Source organism: Urocitellus parryii, chromosome 5, assembly GCF_045843805.1.
Source record: "Urocitellus parryii isolate mUroPar1 chromosome 5, mUroPar1.hap1, whole genome shotgun sequence".
Taxonomy (NCBI): domain Eukaryota; kingdom Metazoa; phylum Chordata; class Mammalia; order Rodentia; family Sciuridae; genus Urocitellus; species Urocitellus parryii.
The window spans coordinates 181,952,005-181,973,204 of NC_135535.1; the positions used below are offsets into that span (position 1 = coordinate 181,952,005).

The 21,200-nt window shown below is 53.3% G+C and overlaps 1 protein-coding gene across 7 annotated transcripts in view; it reads right to left on the reverse strand.

Annotated features, from left to right (window-relative positions):
* Crtac1 (cartilage acidic protein 1) overlaps nucleotides 1–21,200 on the reverse strand; it is a 157,503-nt gene that overhangs the window by 38,075 nt on the left and 98,228 nt on the right. For all 7 annotated transcript variants that reach the window (XM_026394754.2, XM_026394753.2, XM_026394752.2 and 4 more), the window contains 4 exons: nucleotides 17,572–17,728; nucleotides 7,685–7,819; nucleotides 4,853–4,998; nucleotides 2,199–2,335 (listed from right to left, as the gene is read on the reverse strand). In XM_026394754.2, the coding sequence (XP_026250539.1) occupies nucleotides 2,199–2,335; nucleotides 4,853–4,998; nucleotides 7,685–7,819; nucleotides 17,572–17,728 (575 nt within the window). The remainder of the gene's footprint in view (nucleotides 1–2,198; nucleotides 2,336–4,852; nucleotides 4,999–7,684; nucleotides 7,820–17,571; nucleotides 17,729–21,200) is intronic.

The following is a 21,200-nucleotide window of genomic DNA, read 5'->3' on the forward strand; positions in this document are numbered from 1 at the left end:
ATTCAGTGAACGAATGTTGTACCAACGTCCCTGTGCTGGGCTCTGAATGGGGCTCGGGGGTACAGTGCCCACTGGGGAGAATGGGGCTTGGCCTGTGTCAACAGGGGCTGGCAAGGGGAGTGCAGAGCAGGGCCAGCTCCTCCAACCAGGACAGTCTTAGAAGGCTTCCCAGAGGAAGGGCAGCCCAGCTGAGACCAGAATGGTGGTGAGTAGGTGAGTATGTGCCACTCAGGTGAAGAAGGGGAAAGGGCCCTTGCTGGTGTGGGCAGTGTGCATGCCCAGAAGAGCCCAGGGTGTCTGGTGCTTGGTGTAAAGGGAGCAGTGGAGAATGAAGGGCTGGGGACCTTATCTGAAAGAAGTGGAGAGAGGGGTGTGCTCAGATTTGCATTTCAACAGCTTGCTGTGCTGCTGAGGCCAGACAGGAGGGGGCTGGAGAGGGTGCAGGGATCCCCAAGAGATGAGGGTGTGGGGAGAGTTGAGAACAGATCTGAGGCAAGCATAAGTGGGGGGACCACATCCCACCCCAGGTGGCCTAAAAGAGTCCCTGTTCATGCCTATTGCCTTTATTGGCTTGGGGTGATTATTCATAGTCCCCTGCTCTTGGGTTTGGGTCTGCTTTGGGTGACACATTGCCCTAGGTATCATTAAAGGACTTTCAGACTTGAGCATTTGAGGCTCTTGTTCCCCAGTGCTTGGCCAGGCTACAGGACAGCACTGGGCTCAAGAAGCCCAAGATATTCTGCTCAGTGACAGGTGAAGAGCCGGCACAGCGTGGGACAGGCGGGGTTAAACTTCCTGTGCTGCCAGCTGAGCAGCAGTCCCAGCTGTAGTCCCTGAGCTATGTGCTCAGGACCCAGCCATCTGCCACTGGGACTTGGGGCCCAGCCATGGATCTAGGGAGGTGGCTTCTGCTGCCTCTGCATGAAAGCAAACACACTACCTCACAGGGGGACCACTTGGTGACTGTCCACTGACATCCCTGGGCCAGCCCATGATCCGCCGCAGGGGAGGCTGGGAGGTTTAAAGCAGGCAGCAAGGGCGAGCAGGCAGGGAGATACTGGGTTCCTAGGCCACAGAGACTGGAGCACTGGCCTCCTGGGTGCTTAGGGGCCCTGGCAAGTGACACTTTATTAGCCAGAGAAGGAAAGTAGTGTCTCTGTTAACGAGCAATTGATCTTCTGCAATTAATCTGGAAGTTGTGAATAAGCTTTTTGCAAGGCACCTAATTAGTAAATCTGGTGCCTTGGGGGGTGATTACATATAGTCAGGATTGATGATTGGTTAATAATTATATTTTAAAACATGCTTAGTCACAGCTCATGCCTTTTATTAATAGTTGGGTCCTTCTGAGAGTGGGATAGGGATCTGCTGGGCCAAGCAATGATCTGACCCATTTCCTGGCTCCAAAACCTTTGGCCCACCCTTCTCTCTGATCCTGAGCTTCATCAGCGTGTTTTAGGGCTGGCACAGGGATGCCTCGGGCCACAAGGCCTAAGATTTGTCTCCAGCAGTGGTTCCCAAACTTTAGTGTGATCAGTCACCTGGTGCCTGCTGCCCTTGTAGAAGTACAGGTCCTGGCTCTGGGATTCTGTACCCTAAAGGGGTCCCAGGGCCCCTGGATGATTCTGAAGCCAATGTTGTCCACATCACACCTTCCTCCCTGCAAGAAGTGTCACCTCAGAAATGAAACTCTTTCTCCCTGGACAGGATGTTCAGGGGCTGGCTGCTTCTTTCTGTTTCTGAAGCTACCTGTTCCTTCCCTACTGTAAATTTTTCTCCTCCAGTGTTTCCTAAAGAATGTTCCCAGGGCACCAATCCCAGGAGAAGTTTATCTGAAAGATGCCTCCTCTGGTCAGATCTAGTCGGAACACTCCAGCCATCTTTTGGAAAGTTGAAACACTCACAGTCCTGTTATGGGCTCTCTGAAGTCTCTGTTAAGTCAACCTGTCTCTGCTTGACCCGGGGCACGCCCTGGTCTGTGTCCTCTCTACCCAATTCCTGACAATGGCGGACGCCTGAGTCTTGTTCAGGGTTTTCCCTCTACACACGAAGCCTCTTGCTCAGTCCCCGTCCTCCCATCCTTTCTGTTTGTCACCAGGGTCCTTCTCCCCCTGGGCTCTGACTCCCTGGGCCTGGGAACCTCCCTCTGGTTCCCAACCCTTCCCTCCACCCTCCAGCTGCTAGGCTGGGGTCCGCACCGGAAGAGGCGGTTGGCTGAAGAGCTGCGGTAGGCGATGTTGTTGAAGAAGATCTCCAGCTCCTGGTCATTGTCAAAGTCGGCAGCGATGACAGTGCGAACAGGGGAGGGCATGGAGAACTTGGGGGAGGCGATGTCCTGAAGAGAGAGGGGTGGGGTCAGCGGAGGGGACAGTGGGAATGGGTACGAGGCCCACTCCCCTCTACAGTGCGTGGACACAGAGACCAGAGTCCCAATGCCTCCTCACCTTCTGGCCAAGGGACTTGGGGTGTGGCTCAGGACCACAGAAACCCAGACTGCTGGTAGGGGACAAGGAGGGAAGAAAAACAGCTGGAACCCACCCCAGTGAGCACTTAGCTGTTCCCCGTCTGGATCACACTTAGCCATCGGTACCTTGAGCAGCACAGCCATTAGCGACCCCATTTTATAGGTGAGGTGACTGAATCCCAGAGAGGGAGGGGAATTGCCCAGAATCGTAGCTGTGAGTGGAGCCCTAAGTCAGGGCTTCTGATTCCAGGTGCTGTCTTCTTGCTAGGCATCCGCTCTCCTCCGCACAAGCAGGGAGCTGGGAAGGCACTGGAAACCGCCTGGCCCATGCAGGCTCCGTCTCCGACTAGCCGTGTGACCTCAGGCAAGTCACTTAACCCTTTGGACATCACTTTCTTCATCAGCAACATGGGGATACCAAGAGCCGCCTGGGCTATAAGGACTGCATGTCAAATGCTTGGCACAGAGTGGGCACAGGACACATTGCTGGCAACCCAGGCTGTCTCAGCCCGGCCACCTGTTCAATGGAAGCAAAAGGTGGCCTCTGCTTTTTTTGCCTTTCTAGGGAGGCCACTTGGTGACTGTCCACTGACAGCCCTGGGCCAGCCCATGCTCTGCCGCAGGGGAGGCCTTAAGGACTCTTTTGTTTTGAGACATCTGCTTTGAGGAAGTTGCAGTTTAGTGACACGGACCTCATAGGGAGACCCCAGACTCAGGATAGCTCAGTTAGAACTCCCAAGTACTGGCAGAGTCTTGTGAGTCTGGCGAAGGGTCTTGGGTGGGGGCTTTGCCTCTGAAATAGAAGATGACCTTATGTTTCTGAGCAGAGTTTCCCCATGTGGGTGGGGTTGCCCCTTCCTCACTTTGGGGGCTTATCCAAATCCCTGGGTGCTCATGGAGAGGGCCGGGGTCTCTTCGAGGCCCCTCTGCCCCTAGGCCTGGCTCTTGTCCTCTTGCAGGCCTGCTCTGTCGGACACAGGCCAGAGCAGGTTGGACCAGCGGGTGAGCTTCCTGTTCCAGGAGGCCAGCAGCCCAGTAATGAGGTTGATGAGGAGCCCGCCAGCTGGTCCGGGTGGGCTGAGCAGGCCCCAAATTGCTGGGGAACAAGGAGACCTCAGGATCTCTAACTCTTTATTGTTCTATCGATCCTATAAAAATGGAAACCTTCATAGTCCTCTTGGGGCTGCCCGCTGGACGTCTGGGCTTCTGAGATAATGTATGTAAAGCTCTTAGCACAGTTCCTGGCACACGGGAGGCACTTGATAAATGGGGCACTCATTATTATTATCCTCATTATTGCTCCTGGGAGCTCTGCAGAGCCTCAGAAGGTTAACAGGTTCCTCAACCTCAGCGCGTGGGCATTTGGGGCCGGATGATTCTGTGTCGTGCCAGGGGTCCTGCCCGTCGGGAGGTTCGGCAGCATGGCTGGCTCTAACCATGAGATGCTAGTGCTACCCCGCCCCAAGTTGGGACAGTCAAAAATGTCCCTAGATAAGGTCCAATGTGCTGGTGGGGGGTGGGGAGGGCAAACCCCTCTCTGTTGAGAAGCTGGGTTAGAACAGAGCTGGATAAAGGTGGAAATCTCCAGCATCTCAGGAACAAAGGCTCAGAGTCCAGGGGCGGACCTCCTCCCACCCGACAGCTTGGGGCTCTAGCCTCAGCAGGAAGGGGACCAGGGCAGGGGCTTGAGGTGGGGGCCTCTCCACGGTCTCACAGCCTTTCCTGGGACCAGAAAGCCTCAGAAAAACACTGGAACGTTCTCATTCTCCTGAGAGTTTCTGGGAAGGCCTAAGTAGCTCCAGAACAATCCTGGCTCCCCGAGGTCAGCTTCCATGATCTCGGGCCCTCTGTGATCTTCCTGCAGAAAGCCTCACCCTGCTGGTGGCACCTCTGTCACTACCACCAAACAGCCCCTTGGAAGAGTTCTTGGCATCACAGTTCATGGCAGCCCGGGGCCTGTTGCAGGGAGGGGCTTGCTGTCCCCTGCCCACCATCTCTCTGTCCTTGAGGCAGTCTTGGGAACCCGTGGCCTCAACTTCCCCCTCTCCCTGCCACTCTGTCCTGGGTCTGAACCTCAATCTTCCAGAAGCCCCAGGAACAGTGGCCTCCATCCACAGAATGAGCCCCTCACCTGCCCCCCCCCCGCCCTGCTGCGGTGGCTCCCGGTTCCCCTGGAGGCTGCTGTGCCTCCATGGTCCACTCTGCTCTGGGCTCCAGTCTCCACCAAGCCCAGACTGCAGCCCATCATCCCCTGCATGTTACCTTCTGGGACCTCGTCCCCAGGGGCTAGAGGCCCAGGGCAGCCCCGCAGCTCCGACGACATGCCATGCTGGGGCCACTCTGCAATGTCCTGTAGGGGAAGCAGTAGAGGCAGAAGCCCTTCCTTACCCGAAAGCGGACCTTCCCGTGAGAGCTCGTCTGCAGATAGAGGCGGTGGGGGCCATTCCAGTTGCCATACACAATGTCCACTTTGCCATCACGGTTGAAGTCAGCCAGGGCGACACCTCGCCCGTGCTGGTGAGGGTCATCCACACCTGGGGAGGACAGAGGCAGGATCCTCGGGGTGGCGTCCCTTGTACTCTCCACACTCTCCTCCTGTCCCTGCCCTCCCAGGGACATAGGAACACATCGCTGCTTCTCACAAGTTCTCCATGGGGAAGGAGGTGACCCTGACATCCGCTTGCAAGATGTCTTCAGGCTGTGTTTGCCCTGCAAGCATGCTACTGTGCCTGGTCAGTTTGGGACAGCATGGATGTGGGGAAGGAGCGTGGGGGGCATTCTGGGTGGGCCCGTCTTTCCCTGCCACTCCCGCATGGCCACGGGGGAGTGTTAAGCAGATCACATCACTCTTTTTCTTAAATCTCTCAAGGGCTCCCCAGTGCTCTTGGGTCAAGTGTGAATTCCCGCCTGGGGATCTTCCGGCCCTGCCTGATGGTGCTGGCCCACCTTCGCTGGTCTTTCTCAGGTACCATTCTCCACCTTTCCAAGCTCTGGTCACGGTGTCCCCTCCATGCCTCAAATCAACCAAGCTCCTTCTAGCTTTGGGGCCTTTGCTCAAGCTGGTTTCTCCCCCTCAAGTGCCTCCCCAGGCTCTGGGTACCTCGCTGCTTATTTTTCTGCTCTCAGCCACAAGGTCACCTCCTCAGGGAAGCTTTTCCTGACCACCCCATCTAAAACAGCCCCTCCCAGCCACCTGCCACACCCTCACAGCTTCTTCTTTCCTTCCTGGTGCTGACCACAGTGCAGTTGTGTTCCTTTTGTATTTTACTTGTCTAGGGTCCAGATTTGCCACCACACCTGACGCTCCACGAGGTCAGGTCGGTCCTCCTGGCTCACCTGTGTGCGCACATCCTCTACCTCGGTGCCTGCAGCAGCCTGGCTTTTCACTAAGCACTTGCTGAATGAATGAAGAGACATAAATAATTTGACAGCCGGCAAACCAGGCATGTTGGTGACAGCAGAGGAGATGCTGCAGCCATGACAAAGAAACACACAGCGTGCCTTACGGGAGCTGGAAGGGAAGCTGGTGTCCAATGTCACCAGTGTACACCGTCCCCTGATGCGATGACCGTGGGGGAGGAGGGAGGGAGGCTCTGCTCAGAGCAATGGCTTGGCCTCCTGCTGCTTGGGGGGGGGGCTGCCCCAGAGACCAGGCAGAGAGCCTGAGTAGTTGACTCTCAGTGGACAAATGGCTGGAGTCAGCAGGCCCTTGGGGATGATGGGCAGAAGGACAATATTACAGGGGTAGCGGTCAGAGAGTGCGGGGCACATCAGCCAGCAGGGAGATCCTGAGGGTGGGAGCCAGGAGAAGGAGGGTCCCTGGGAGGCAGCGAGGCCCACGCTTGAGGAAGAGGGTTTGCAAAATCTGGGGGCAGCCTCAATCCTTAGGATTAATACCCCATTAATTCTCGGCAAAACTCCCCGGCCTGAGTGTCGGTGGCCTTCTGTGTCGGCCCATTTCTCTCCTATCTATGAGGCACCTTGACAAGGAGCTGGTTCCCTTTCACGGGACTAATCGGTGCCGGGCTGCATTTCTCAGCGGCATCTGTTGGGGTGATGAATGCCCTCTTGACGTGTCTTGTTAAGCCCCTGCAATCATTCTGACTTTCAATTACGGCCTCGCACCTTGCCTCTCTCCTCCTGCCGGCTCCTCCCCCGCGCCCCTCTGCTCCCCTCTGCTTCCATCACCTGACACCTTATCAGATCCTCTAGGCCTCTCCACCAGCCCCGCTGCACCTTGGGTCCTCAGCAGTGAGAACATCTGCTGCCACAGGAAGGCAACAGGAGGGGTGAAGGTGGGGGGCACCAGGGAAAGAGAACACGCAAGGTGAGGACAGGGGCCTGCCAGCTACGGGCTGCGGGAGGGTGGCCATTCTTGAGACCCCCAAGCAGGAAGCCGAGGGGATAGATACACTTAATTCATAGGGAATGGATCAGGGGTCAGCCTAGGCTAGGGACTGGATGCTCTGGGGCACTACCTAGAGTGGATGGACCCTTGATTTGTGGGTCTGGATCCCTACTGATCTCTTCCCTGTACCTCCAAGAAGATGAAATCAAACCTTCCATCCATTAGCAAGGCGGGGAAGAAATGGGTAGGGGGAGAGTGTTGAAGGGCACTTCCTACAGTGTCCATTCTGTCATTTAGCAGAACAGTGTCTCAGTCCTTGCAGAACTCACAGACCGACTGTGATGGCAATATAAAAACCTGGATGAGGGGAGGAGGAAGAGCCAGTGTCTGCCAGGTGGCACAGAGGGAGTCAGGAAATGCTTCACAGAAGTGACATTCGAGTTGAATGTTAAAGGAAGTTTTGCAGACAAAGAATGGAGAGAGCAGTCTGGCAGAGGGAATGGCAGATGCAAAGCCCCGAGGTCAACCGGGTGGAAAAGGGCAGCAGAGCTGGGAGCCACGGGCACCATGTTGTGTGGATTTCATCCTGCTTCTTGTTATATACCGGTTAGTGCCATTTCCATGTGTGGAGTGGACTTAGCCTATTCAGGCAGCATGCCCTGGTACTTAGCAAATGTTCTAGAAATGGTTATTTGTAGAACTGAATGTTTAAGCTAAGTGGGGGAGTGGGCCAAGACAGGAAGAGGTGACTTGGAGGAGAAACTGATGCTGGGAGACACAAGCCAGACTCAGAGGCTCATGGCCAGCTGGGGGCAGGGCAGCCTCGAGTCCCTGGGGCCCAGGGAGGTCAGGGGCCCAGGGCATCCACTCACCGGCACTGGCCGCAGCGTCCACGAAGGTGCCGTTGCCCTGGTTGTGGAAGAGGAAGTTGGGCCCGTTCTCATTGTCACAGAAGATGTCTGAGGCGCTGCTGCTGAGGATGGGGCCCACGCTGACACCCCGGCCCCCTAGGAGAGGACATGGACCCACAGTGAGCAGCAGAAGCAAAGCCCCAGGCCCGGCTGGACGATGGGGCTGCCTCTGGGGCCTGTGAGGAAGTGCAGTGGAGGGGCCTCAGAAGAGCCTTGCGGGATAGGAGCCCGACCTTCGGGATCCTTCCCTGAGCCACACCGGGGCTCACAGTTCCATGATTCTGTTGGCACTGAGGATGGCCAGGGAGGAGTCCAGTGGGTCACTTTGTATGGAAGGAATGATTCCACACACCAAGGCCCACAGAGGTCGGGCCCCACACACAGGCTAGAGCCATTCCCTCCCCTTCCAAGAGGGCTGCAGCACCACAGTCACCTTAAAACCAGCCCATCCGTGCCATCTTTGCCAAGTCACAGGTCCCCTGAGGGCCCCCCACTCCCACTCCGTGTTGCATACATGCAGGTCCTGCTTTAAGAACCTACAGAAATAGGCGCTCGTAGCAGCTGTGGGCGCCAGCTATAGACACAAGGATGCTTATTTTGCTTTGTTTGATGTAGTGAGCAATCATGTTCATCGATAGCGAACTGGCTGAATATATGGTGCTTCCATATGGTGGCTCATTCTGTAGCTCCTAGAAAGGCTGTGTAGATCCATATGTATTGACTTGGAGGAGTGCCCGCGATGTATTGTTAATAGAAAGAGCAACCTGCCAAGTGACGGCACTTGTGATCTTACCCTTATTAAAACAATGGGAGGATACGTGTTGAATATATGGGTATGAGGCAGCCTGCTGGAGTTTGGAGAAAAGTTGGGGAGGCCACGCTCATTAAGCTGTCTGCCTTGATGGGGTAGGATTGGGGAGGGAAGGAGAGATGGTTGGTGGCTTTTTCTTTGTCGTAGTACTGTTTGGTTGGTCTTAAGAAGAATTGCTTCTGTAGTTTGAGAGGAAAAATGCAGCAAAGAATTTGTTGCATTTAAAGAGAAAGGAATCAAGCCAGCTCTACATTAGGATTTGAAATCTCCAAGATTAAATTTGAGTCACCCATGACAAGAAGTCCAACCTTAATGCATCCTGAAAAAAAAACCACCTCTCATTAGCAGGTTTCAAATAAAGCCTCAGCTTGCCAAGCCCTGCCTCCTCCCAGGAGATCATGGCTGTACTGGGCAAACTTCCCTCAGGTGTGGCCCCCAAGACTGGGACCACCATGCAGAAAACAGTTCAAACAGGACGGGACATTGATTCTACTCACCTTGGGCAATTTAAAGAATCCTTGAACCTCATTTTCCTCATTTTTAGAATGGGGATAATCTGACCTGTCTTTTCTTCTTTAGGGTTTTTGAGAGGATCAAGTGAGGTGAGATTAGGATTATCAAAAAGATGAAAGATTACAAGCGTCCTTGAGGACTCGGAGAAAAGGGAACTCTTGGGGCTGGGGTTGTGGCCAGGCAGCAGAGCGCTTGCCTCTCCCATGTGAGGCACTGGGTTAGATCCTCAGCACCACATAAAAATGAATAAACAAAGATATTGTGTCCATGTGTAGCTAAAAAATATTTTGAAAAAAGAAAAAGGAACTCTTGTATACTTGTGTACTCTTGATGGGAATGTAAATGGTACAGTCACTACAGAAAACAGTACGGAGGGTCCTCAAAAACTTAAAAATAGAACTGCCATATGATGCAGTGATCCTGGGTATACATCCCAAGGAAATGAAATTAGTGTGTTGAAGACACGTCTGCACCGCCATGTTCAGTTTGGCACTATTCACAAGAGCCAAGATAAAGAATCAACCCAAGTGTCCATCAACAGATGAAGAGGTGAGGAACATGAGGTTTGTCTATACAATGGAACATTACTCAGCCTTACGGAAAAAGAAAATCCTGTCCTTTGTGGCAACATGGATGAACTTGGAGGACACCATGCTGAGTGATCTAAGTCAGTCACAGAAAGACAAATGCCGTAAGGGATGGCTCAAATGTGGAATCTTAAAAACTTAGAATGGATGCAAGTAGAGAATAGAATGGTGTCATCTCCAGGGGCTGGGAGAAGCGGGCAGCTGGGGAAAGAAGTGATGTTGGTCAAAGGGCGCAAAGCTACAGTTAAACAGGAGGAATAAATTTGTGAGAGCTTTTGTACAACATGGTGACTGTAGTTAGTAACAATGTGCCAGACACTTGAACTTGCTAAGAGGGTGGACTTTGAGTGACCTCACCACAAACAAGTGCTAAGTATGTGAAATAACACTTGCTAAGTGGCTCAAGTCAGCTCTTCTGCAAGATCTACAAATTTCAAAACATGATGTTGTGCATGATAAATATACACATTTTTAAATGTCAATGAAAAAAGATGGGTTGAGGTATATGAAAGAGCTTGTAGACTCTCCAGCCTTGCTGCTCAGAGTCAGGCCTGCAGGCCAGGCATGGAGAGCCTGTTAGAAACGCAGGAGGATCTCAGGCCCTACTGGAATCAGGACCTACATCCTAACAAGACCCCTGAACGGTGCCTGTGTGCACTCAAGTTTGAATCGTAAACCTCTCTAGTATAACGTCATACTGACCATGAGACAACATTCTACTGACCACTAATAACAAGAATGGTTATAAGCACTCCAGAACATAAATTTTTAAAAAAAGTTATTGAGAGCTGTGTGACTGTGGGTCAGGCCCTGCCCTCTCCCCATCCCTCCAGTCAGGGGTTTCCCAAAGTGACTGTGCTAATTTGAGAAGGGGGCTCTCTGGGTTCCTAGGCTCCTTCCTTACCGAGATGTCCTGGGGGAGATCACAGGGCCTTTCTCATCTGCGCAGAGGAAGCCTGACTGTCGGAGTTGGGGGCCAGGAGGAAGAGTAGGGTGAAGGGCGCTGTCTCTCTCACTGCTCTCCTGGTGGAACCACTCGCTACACCTCGGGGCCTTGCCTCTGGACCCCTCCCCTGAAGTCTGATTAGCTCTCCAGATGGCCCAGGTGACGATGGGGACACTAAATTCCCCCTGTTCCTGGGGTGCATCTGCCAAGACATCGCGGGGTGGGGGGGCAGGGCAGCCTCCCGAGCTCTTTCCAAGCCTCAACCTGGGCCCTGCCTCTGCCCATTAAAAAAGGAGCTGCTAAGTAGCTGTTGGCAGCCGTGCCCGCCCTGGTCCTGCCAGGCTCAGCCCAGGAGCCAGCTTCCGTGAGGAATCCTTGGCCTAGTCAGGTCCCCCGGCAATCCCAAGTGGGACTCAGGACTTGCCGCCATGCAACTCCATCCTTCTTCCCCGGAAGCTCCGGCATCCTCCAGTTTCCTCTCTGACTCTGCTCCCAGGCGGTGACACATTCCCTTCATTTTCTACAAAGCAGGTTATTTCCCTTTTGGACAAATTTCTAAATCTTTCTAATTAACTAATTGGGTTGGGTTGAAGCCTTGCTCCATTTGTAACCTGTAATTACTAGAAAATTGCCATGGTAACCACACTACTAATTAGCGGCAATTTATCGCCATGGCAACCGGACCATAACAGAGATGTTACCCACAACTCCTCCTTGGCAAGTTGGCGGCACAGTTGGGGAGCAGGTGAGTCGACAGACAGTCGGGGAGCCAGCCTCTTGGGCATCAGCTCCAGCAGCCTTTGGACGGGGTCCAAACTGGACTCCGAGGCAGGGGCAGCCTGGTGTGTCTGTATCCCTTGCTGATGTCACAGAGAAAACTCTACTCCCAAAGGGACATGTAAGTCCGCTTCAGACCAATGAAATCCACCTACTGTGGATGCAGCCCGCACTCCTCCCGCCAGGTCGAAGACAAAGGTGTCAGCAAGTGTCTTCACCAGGATCTCTCCCCCCCTCTTCTTCCTCCTCGACGCCCATCTTTTCCTCTTCTTTCTGAGGTTCCCATACTGCCTGGGTCTCCAGGGGGCAGTCAGGAGATGTCACCGTCATTTAACTCAACAATGATGTTCTAAGGAGGAGTTGACTCCACTTTATATCAATGTCTTCTTTTTATATTTGAAGCCAACACTTTCTCTCAGGGATAAAGAGTGGGTGGGACTTCAGAGGCTGTGCTGGTGGCGGGCCGGACCACAGGACTGGGGATCAGGAAGTCCAAGTCTGAGCTGTGTGATCTTGGGCACATCACTTAACCTTTCTGGGCTTCTGTTTTCTTGCCTGTGACATAAGACTATTAATAATAACAGCTCCTTCTCAGGGCTCTCATAAATATTAAGTGAGATGGTGTTTAGAAGTTACCTTCAAAAATGTCAGGTGCCACATAGTCATTAGCTGGGACCATTTACCACCTGCTGAGTGAATAATATCACTTTATTTTCCCCCAGCACTTTCAAGCTTCAAAGCCCTCCTTGTTATGCTGTTGGGCTTTGAATGTTCTTCCCTGCCTAGGACTCCCTAGGAATTCTGCCCGCTCTGCCACCAGGCTGGGCAGGAGGAAGTGGCCCTCACGGCTCCCATCTCCTCCTGCCACGTTGCAGCCCTCCCTCTGTTGATCTGCTCATCCTGCCTGAGCCCCACAGGGCAGCCTTGGTTGTCCTCACAAACTGCACCCCTAGAGCTCTGAACCCTGGTGCTTTGGCAATGCAGACTTGAGTGGGGTTTGGGTGAGGGGGATTCATCTCCTAGGCTGTGTCTGGACTGGCTCTGGGAGCATGGGGTCGGGGCAAGGAAGGAAAAGGCCGCGGGGCTGGAGCACATAGCAGCACAGGGATTCCCGGTGCTGGGGAAAGGCCTCAAGATTCTTGCCTGGCCTCTGCCTCTCTGGCTTCAGGAACTTGGGAAGTGGTTCCTCCGGGGCCTCAGTCCCCTGCCCTGTGTGGGTGGGGGAACCTCTGCCCCTGTGGAGGCTGTGATGGGAGGCCCGTGAGTCACGAGACTTGGGCCCATGACATTGGTCTGCTGGAATCTTGATGGAAACAGGGTTGCCAAAGTCTACCAGCTGCTAAGAACACACAAAATGTAAAAGAGTAGGGCTAGGACAGACGTGAGGCAGGTGGGTTACAGAAGGGGGTATGAGGTGCAGATCAGAATGGCAACACGGTTTCCCATCCTAAATTTTCTGGGAGATTTGGAAATAGAGTGAGCCGGTGTGGGTGCAATGTTGCTTTCAGTGGGCTTCAGATGCTGGGCAGGACCTGGCTCTGCAGTGCGTGGACGTGGAAGGTGCTAGACAAAGGTGCTCCGGCCCGCCCCTTCCTGCCCTGGCTCCTCAGGATGCACCAGGACAGACTCCACCGTTGTCCCCAGGGTGGTAGATTTCCAAACCTTGGCCACTTGACAGTGCAAGAGAGAGGAGGCCCTCTTTACTCCCCAGCATCGAGGGGCTGGAAGAAGTGGTTTGAGGTGAGCAGCGGGCACAGGAGTGGCAGGAAGAGTCCCTCTAGTGCCCATGGCTCTGCCCTATGTGCCTCATGCATGTGCACCCCACATCAGTCTCTCGACACCCCAAGGTATGTTTCATCACAACCACTTTCTTTTTAAACGAGAAATAAACATTTGTAGACTTCTCATGTATGTCATGTTTTAAAGAATGTGTACGTTGTGAAATGGCTCAATCCAGCTGATTGACAAACATATGCATCACCTCAAACTTATCATTTTTTTTTTTTGTGGTGAGAACACTTAAAATCTATCCTCTTGGCAGTTTGCAAGACTACAGTGCATTATTAACGGTAGCCACCCTATTGTACAGGGTCCCTCTGGAACCCATTCCTCTTAAGTAAAACATGTCCTTTTTTGACCATCATCTTCCCAAACCCCGACCCCCAGTACCACTTTCTAGGTGGGAAACAGGAGGAGCAATCACAGCCACTGGGCAGTGGGGTCACCGTCCAGTCCACATGCCCTCTCCCCAGGCTGCTTCTCAAACATTTTTGCTAAAGTCTCTCCCAACAGGGAGCAACTTGTACTGGCATGTTGGGGGTGTAGCCCGCAGTGACCAGCCATGGGCTTGACATTTCTTTAAAATCTCTTGTGTTAGCTGAGAAAAATGCATACAAAAATAACATTTCTATTCTACAACATATCTACGTTTGTTTTAAAAGAAAAAATGGCATCCCTTTCTGACAGTCTTCAAATGCATCTGATCCCCCAGGGAAATGGTCCCCATGTATCCTGGACTCTGGGGACCCCTGGCAGGCTGGCCCCTGCTGGCACTCCCCGTGGGTCCTGGCCTCTGCTGAGGAACCGGCTACTCCAGCCCCACCTGGTCCTGGCTGTCAGACCCGTTGTGCTCCTGTTGGAAGGCCACTGCTGGCCCGGGAAACTGGGAGGCTCCTTGGCCCCCCACCCTGCGGCCCCCGGTGGTGCTGTTGATGGGGATGTGCCAGAAGGCCTCAGCTGGGCTTCAGGCCTCTCCGTCTCCTCCAATAATGACTTCCTATAAATCAGATCTGCCCTCCGCTTGTTCCACGCTGCTCCCAGCCAACGGCAAAACTCCCCACCCGACATCATAAATCCACCTTCATTTTCTTTCCAAATTTCTTTTAAGGCTTCTTTAATCACCACCTTGCAGCCTGGGCAGATGCTCCCTCAAAGAGTGAGGCCAAAATGCTGGGCTCCCAGGGAGGGAGTGAGGCCGGAGGGGACCGGGTCTCGTGGGAAGGAGGGAGGAAAGCTGGGGGGCACGGAGACACCACTGCAGTGCCCGGGGCTGGGGGTCAGGCAGGGAACACACAGAATGCCTCCAGGGTAGGGTGGCCTCTCTTCCCTTTGGTGTCCCCTGTGCTTAGTGCAGCGTCCCTTGTGGCCAGGAGACGCCCAGCAGAGGGCCCTGTCAGGGCTCCAGGATAGAAGCGTGTGGGTATTTGTTCCTTGCAGCCGGTACTGCCCGTGTGCCAGGCAGGGTACCAGGCGTGCCCCATGTTCACCCTCTTTCATTTTCTAGCACCCACCTTGTGAGAGCGAGTGCGCTGTCACTGGGAGGGTTCATATCTGCCCACTGCTGCCTGGACTGGAGGGCATGGTGGGCGCGATCAGCATGTGGCAGTGGACCCGTCCTCTGAGCTGTCTGCTAATCTGGCTCATTCAAGGTGCTCAGGGAGGCTGAGGGACAGACCCAAGGTCACTGGGTCGCAGAGGCAGTGTGGGTTTCTGCCTTCCCCCTCCTCGGGTTCCATGCCAGGCCCTCTGCCTTGGCGGACCCAGTTCTCAGAATTCTCATGCGGGACCCTGTCCTGGCTCCAGGAAGCCACGCCGTTGGAGAAGTTGGGGCTTGCAATTCTCAGGGAGCAGCGACTCTTGTTCTGCTACCCTCCAGGGGCCCTTGAGTCCCCTGAGAGTGGTCATGATGGCCACTAGATGGCACTGTGACCCAGCAGAGCAGCAGTGGCAGCCAGAATCAATAGAGTCTGGAGAGGAGGCCTCCCCTCCCCCTCCCGCAGAGTCGGGCAGCTGGTGCACGGGCAGCGCCATGGCTCTGCCACTGCAGTGACCAGGCCTCCCCCTGCTGCCCTGAGCACCCCCAGCCAGGCAGCTGCTTCGGCCCCAACAACCTGGGGTCTGAGCGCCAATGCTTTGGTCTGTATTCCCAGAGGGTGTGGGGCTTTCCCCTTCACAAGTCTGGAGCAGAATTCTGAAGCTGGAGGTCATCAGAAAGGTCAGCTGGCGGTGACAGGTTAGGCACCAAGAAATGGGGTTCTAAGTGTTCGTTTTCTACAAATCTCCTATGTGACCTTGGGCGAGTCCCTTCTCTAAGGACCTGTTTCTGCCCTGGGAAAATGCAAGGTTCTCCCAGATGACAGACTTTCTATGCTGTGTGGCTTGCCTGCAGAGGCCGAGCTCCCTGAATGCACATCTGGCCACAGCTTGCTTCTCTCCCAGCCTGCTCAGGCCTGCTTATCCCTGCTTGCTTCCCTCCTGGCTTCCCAGACCCCCTGGCACCGGCCCGGTACTGAGCACTGGCTACCTGCCCAGAGCCTCAGCCATCAGGCTGGCGCAGCATGGTGGCCCTTACATTTGGGGTCTATTCCTGGGGCTCAAGGGGGCACTGGGGGCTAGTTTTCCAGCCAGATGTCCATGTGTCATTAGCTGAGTGACAAAGGGGGGCTTCAGAGTAGTGTTGGGGGGCTTGGCGGGCAGGAAAAGGGTGGGCTGGGGAAGGCGGGCAGACAGAATAGTAACTTGGTGGGCCAAATAGGTTCTTGTCAGCCAAATGGCTTCTGGAAGTCTGCAGAGCTGCTCTGATGTGTCCTCTGGGCACGCCAGCTGCCCTAGCCTCCTCCATACCTCCACAGAAGCTGCGGTCCCCTCCTTGGGCTGCCCCATTCTTCCCGCACAGCCAGGCACAGTTGGCTGATGCTCCCATCCCATTCCTGCTCCTCAGCTGTCTCTGCTCGGCGCCCTCCCCCCCCCGGGTTCCATGCCAGCCCAGCCAGCATCAACAATGCCCCCTTCATGCTCAAACCTCCTGAATTCTTCCATTCTGTGTACAACCCTCTCTCCCAGTCCTTACCTCCCTTCCATCTCATCATCTTCAAGTGCTCCACCCCCACCCCAACCTACCCCCATCTCCTGCAAGATCAAGGCACTTAATTGCCAAGCCAGTCCAGCGCACAGAACTGGGAAGTACTCAGCAAAATTGACGGTACCAATCTAGGCTGAAGCGCCTGCATGTTTATTCCTTTTCCCAGGGAAACGTGGTTTATTACTGACACTCAGCCTTTCCGCGGCACATTCACGCGCGGAGCTCTTAGGCACTTTGATGGGGCTTGAGCTGTGTAAACTATTTTATTGTCTAGTCATTTGTCCCCACAAAGTTTGCCAGACAGGTCAACATTAATCTCCGCCTTTCACCGAGGTGGAAAGTTGGCTAGAGAAGGGCATAATCAACTCTGGGGAGGCAGAGACAACCTTTTCTGGGTAGGACTTTGAGATGATGCCACCCGCCATGTGTCTGGAGGCAGGGGGATGGCCCAAATGAATCCTCAAGTATCCTTCCGGCCTCAGGATTGGGATTCGGTCTGACTGTGGCTTCGGAAGGCTCTTTGATACAAGGTGGGATGGGTAAATGGGGAAGGTCAACCACTGAGAATTTCTACACCCCAAGTTCAGGGCAGGTGTGAGTGAGGCCCAAGCGCCTGTGAGAAGTGTTGTGTACAGCCTTGGCTTCTTGATTTTTGGCACCCCAAACAGGAACTGGATTGCTCTGCCATCAGCAGTCTATTGGCAGATTATCAGAGTTTAGTCAGCAGCCGGGCTGGAATTAGAAAAACAGCCTTCCCTAGAAAGATCTCCCTGTCAAAGACTCTGACAATAGTCCCCTATCCAGAAAGATGGGGGGAGGGGGAGCATGCCGTCAGAAAAAATGCTGGAGAGTTCTGGAACAGGAACACAGTTCTTTGAGCTCAGTTATCCAAGACAGGACCCAGCCGAAGCTTAGGGATTTAGCATTGAATTCCTGGCCGCTTACAAGTAAATAATTTCATCTGCTATTTGGCAATAAAGAACGCTTTAAATCTTGGCTTTGGTGATGGATCCGTTTTCTCCTAGAGAAACTGGTCTCCCGTCATTGGGGTCACTGCTGGGAAAGGGGCACAAGGTTCCAGGGAGAGGATCATGGGGTGGTGGTCTCACCCCACTTTCTGGCAACCTCTGATGCCTGGTGTCCCCTGCTGGCCCCCAAAGCTCAGGCCTGCCAAATGTCACATCCACACTTGGAGAGACGGTGTTGGAGGAGCGCCTTGTGCAAGGTGGGGTGGAACAAAGCCTTCATCCTCCCCTGTCCTGTGGTCTCTGATGAATTAGACTCAGCTTTTCAGGGACTTGGACCCCAGCCCCTGACCCTCTGCTCACAGCCTCCGTGTGTCCCTTTGCATACCTGTGTATTTGCTGACCCCGGCCTCAGCAGCCACATCTCTGAGTGCCAGAATGCCCCGGGACAGGTCACTGGCCTCGGGGTCCATTTCAATGAGGGCATCAGGACCCACGTTACCATAGGCATAATTGGCGATGTAGATAGAGTAGCGTCCGGAGCCCTGAGGAAGAGGAGAAGGAGGTGGGTGAGGAGCCCATCCCAGCTGTCCCCAGAAATCACCCCCTCCCCAGGCCCGTAGCTGGGTCGGGTTCTGGGTTGGGCAGGCTGTGTGCACCACCTCCCCAGGGGGCTTTTCACAAAGGCTGTGATGAGTGACACCCGCCCCCAGGCGGACAACAAAGCAGCCCTGCTTCTCCTTCCATCCTGTTCCAGAAGAACACGTCCCTCCCTCTCCCCCACAACCACCTTTTTATAGACAATTTTCTAATGTGCCTCCCTCCAGCTGAGCTCTCTCCAGCTGCCAGCCAGGGTAGCTGCTCAATAAATATTTGCTGATTGATTGATCTACCAATTCCCATTATTCTCAGTCTCTCTCTCTCCCATTCAAGCCCACTCCAGCCAAGATGACAAGCAAATTCCGGAGCCTTCTCCCTCTCCTCCTTCCCACCCTGTGATTCTCCATTCCTCTGTTTTGGTAGCCGGAGAGGCTACAGATTTGCAGGGATCTTCCTTCTCTCTTCCATCCCCTTCTTCTCCCCATATTACCAGAAAGAAATATTTGATTGCTTCTGCCTTTATAATACTGTCTCAATTTTTTCTCCCTTCGCATCCAAGAGAAGCCCTGGGTGCCAGAGCCTCTTGCTGTCGCCATTCTCTCCTGTAGTCCAAAGCATCGCTGATGAAAGATTCTCCTCTGCCTGTTATTCTAATGGTGTTATTTTTTTTTCAATGGATGCTCCCTTCTTCCCAAGAGATCCACACAACTTCTGAATCAGTTTTCTAGTTTTCCATTTATACTTTTCTATGACTTCCCCTCTAGCAAATATTTCTTGAGCTCCAATTATGGGCAAGGTGCTCTACAGAAATGTACAGAAGAAAAGCCCCTGTCCTTAGGTGGCATCGAGTCTAGTTTGAAAGGCAAGACCTACAAAAGGACGCAAGAGAAAAAGTTGTGCTTGAGGCAACCAGAACCCTTGTCCCACTGTCTGGTCACTGTTTTACACGTTCTTCTTTGGGGAAGCTGATCAAGAGCCACTTTGGTCTGTGTAATAGGTGGGTGAGGACAGAAAAGGAGTTTGGGGTCTCTGGGGGAAACAGAGGCATCAATAAGCACACAAGTGCATGGCAGATTCTGTCAGGACTTTTTGGGGGCACAGAGTGGTGCTTCTAACACAGAGGAGCACTTCCTTGCCGTGGGAAGTGCGGAAAAGGTTTTCTTTTTTTTTGTGTGTGTCACTGGGGATTGAACTCAGGGGCACTTGGCCACTGAGCCACATCCCCAGCCCCATTTTGTATTTTATTTAGAGACAGGGTTGCCTAGTGCCTCACTCTTGCTGAAGCTGGCTTTGAACTCGAGATTCTCCTGTCTCAGCCTCCCGAGCCACCAGGATTATAGGTGTGCACCACTGTGCCTGGCTTGGAAAAGGTTTTCCAAGAGGAGTCTTGGTCAGGTGAAGTGGAGGGGAAAGAACCTTCCAGGCAGAGATAAGAAAGAATGGTGTATGCAGGGAAAGCCCAGGCAGTTGGTTCAAAGCTGCTGGACTGTGAATCAGGGTGGCAAGTATCAAGGGACGGCTCTGCTAAGGGGGTGAAGCTGCTCCCCCTCAGTGTGGGTTACCTATGTCTCTAGCCTGCTCCTTGGGTATGCTTTACCTATCCTGATACTCAAAGTGGTCCTTGGACCACAGCATTGGTGATATGTGTGGGCATGTTAGAAATACAGAATCTCAGCGCTTCCCAGGCCTGCTCAATCAGAATTTGCCTTTTAACAAAATCCCACGGGTCCTAGGTGAAACCGAAGTTTGAGATGCACTGCTTCAAAACATGCCTTTTTATTTATTTATTTTTTATACTGGTGATTGAACCCAGGGGCACTTTGCCACTGAGCTACATCTCCAGCACTTTAATTTTTTTTATCTTGAGGCAAGGTCTTGCTAAGTTGCCAAGGCAGGCCTTGAACTGGACTCCTCCTGCCTCAGCCTCGTGAGTCACTGGGATTGCAGGAGTATGCCATCGTGTCTGGCTAAAACATGCCTTTTTGATTAAGAAAGAACTTTGAAGGGGTCTCACCCATGGCAGGAGTTTCATGTGTGGGCTGGTTGGATGAAGAGTGGATGCAGGAGGCCAAATGGGAAAGTGTAACTACTCCGAACCATTTCTAACCCCACCAGCTGTTAGCAAGCTCATCAACAAATGGGCAATTAAGCCCAAATGAACTGAAATGCACTTTGGTAGAAATTAGGAGATCTATAAATTTCAGTTATACCTAATTTCTTACTTCAATTTATTGGAGTGATAAAGCAGATAAACATAGATGTGTTATAGTTGTAGAAGATTGCAGAAATTCACATGTGAACTTAACCACAATAATTCCAAGACGGTGGGATGATTCCAAGGGGAAGGAGGGTGTTTCTGGAGAGTTTTCTGTGCTTTAGCTTATATCAGAACCACTTGGGGGCTTGTTATAACACATGCCGGGCTTGATCACTACAGGTTCTGATTAAGAGGTCTGGAGTGGACCCTGAGAATGTGCATATCTAACAAGTTCCCAGGTGAAGTGGATGCTGCTGGTCTCGAAACCCCATGTGGAGAAGCGCTGGTCTGGGGCCATCAGTCTGGGTCCAGCGTCTACCCACTAACTGGCTCCACATCCCTGGGCACATCCCTCCCCATCTGCAGGTTGCATCTCTGCCCATGCTAAATGAGGATCAGATTCCCCCTGCTTCCTGGCAGGGTTGTTGAGAAGATGAAATGAGACAACGTATGTGAAAGGTCTTTGAAAAGATAAAAATGCTATATAAACATGAGGCATAATCATTATCGACCAGGGAACGCTTCTTGTAAGAGATCGGCTTTGAGCACAGTCTGGAAAGGTGGTGAGTGAGGAGGCAGCTGTGGATAAAGGACAGGAGCTCAGGTGCTCCAGGGTTGGGGCAGAGAATGAAGGAGAAGTATGTGGGGAGAGGAAGGGAACAGCATGTGGTGTTTGGTGGCTCTCAACTTTCAGCCTGCATCAGAATCCCCTGCAGGGCTAGAGGAACCCAGGATTGCTGGGCCCATCTGCATTTCTGATTCTGAGTCGGGAAGGTGGAGTCGGGTGGGATCTGAGAATTATCACTTCTAACAATGCTCATGCTATTGGTCTGGGGATGACCACCTGGCCAGGTAGCCACCGAGCCCCCTGATAGGGATTGTGGAGTTAAAGGGGGATTATTGGGGTGCATGCTGTAATACCAGCTGTGGTTAGAGATGTGTGTCTAATCACTTCACCCAGAGACAGGGTAGCCGAGGGTAAAAAGGTTGTCTGAGGCATTCTGGGGCAGGCGGGGCTCAATTCCTGGCTTTACCTGCCACTTTCCATGGGACCAATGTCAAGCTGCTGCACTGCTCGAAGCCTTAGTTTCTGTATGTGTGCAATGGTATACAGACAGCCTCTACATCATAGGCTTCCTATAAGGACTCCTGCCCCGAGG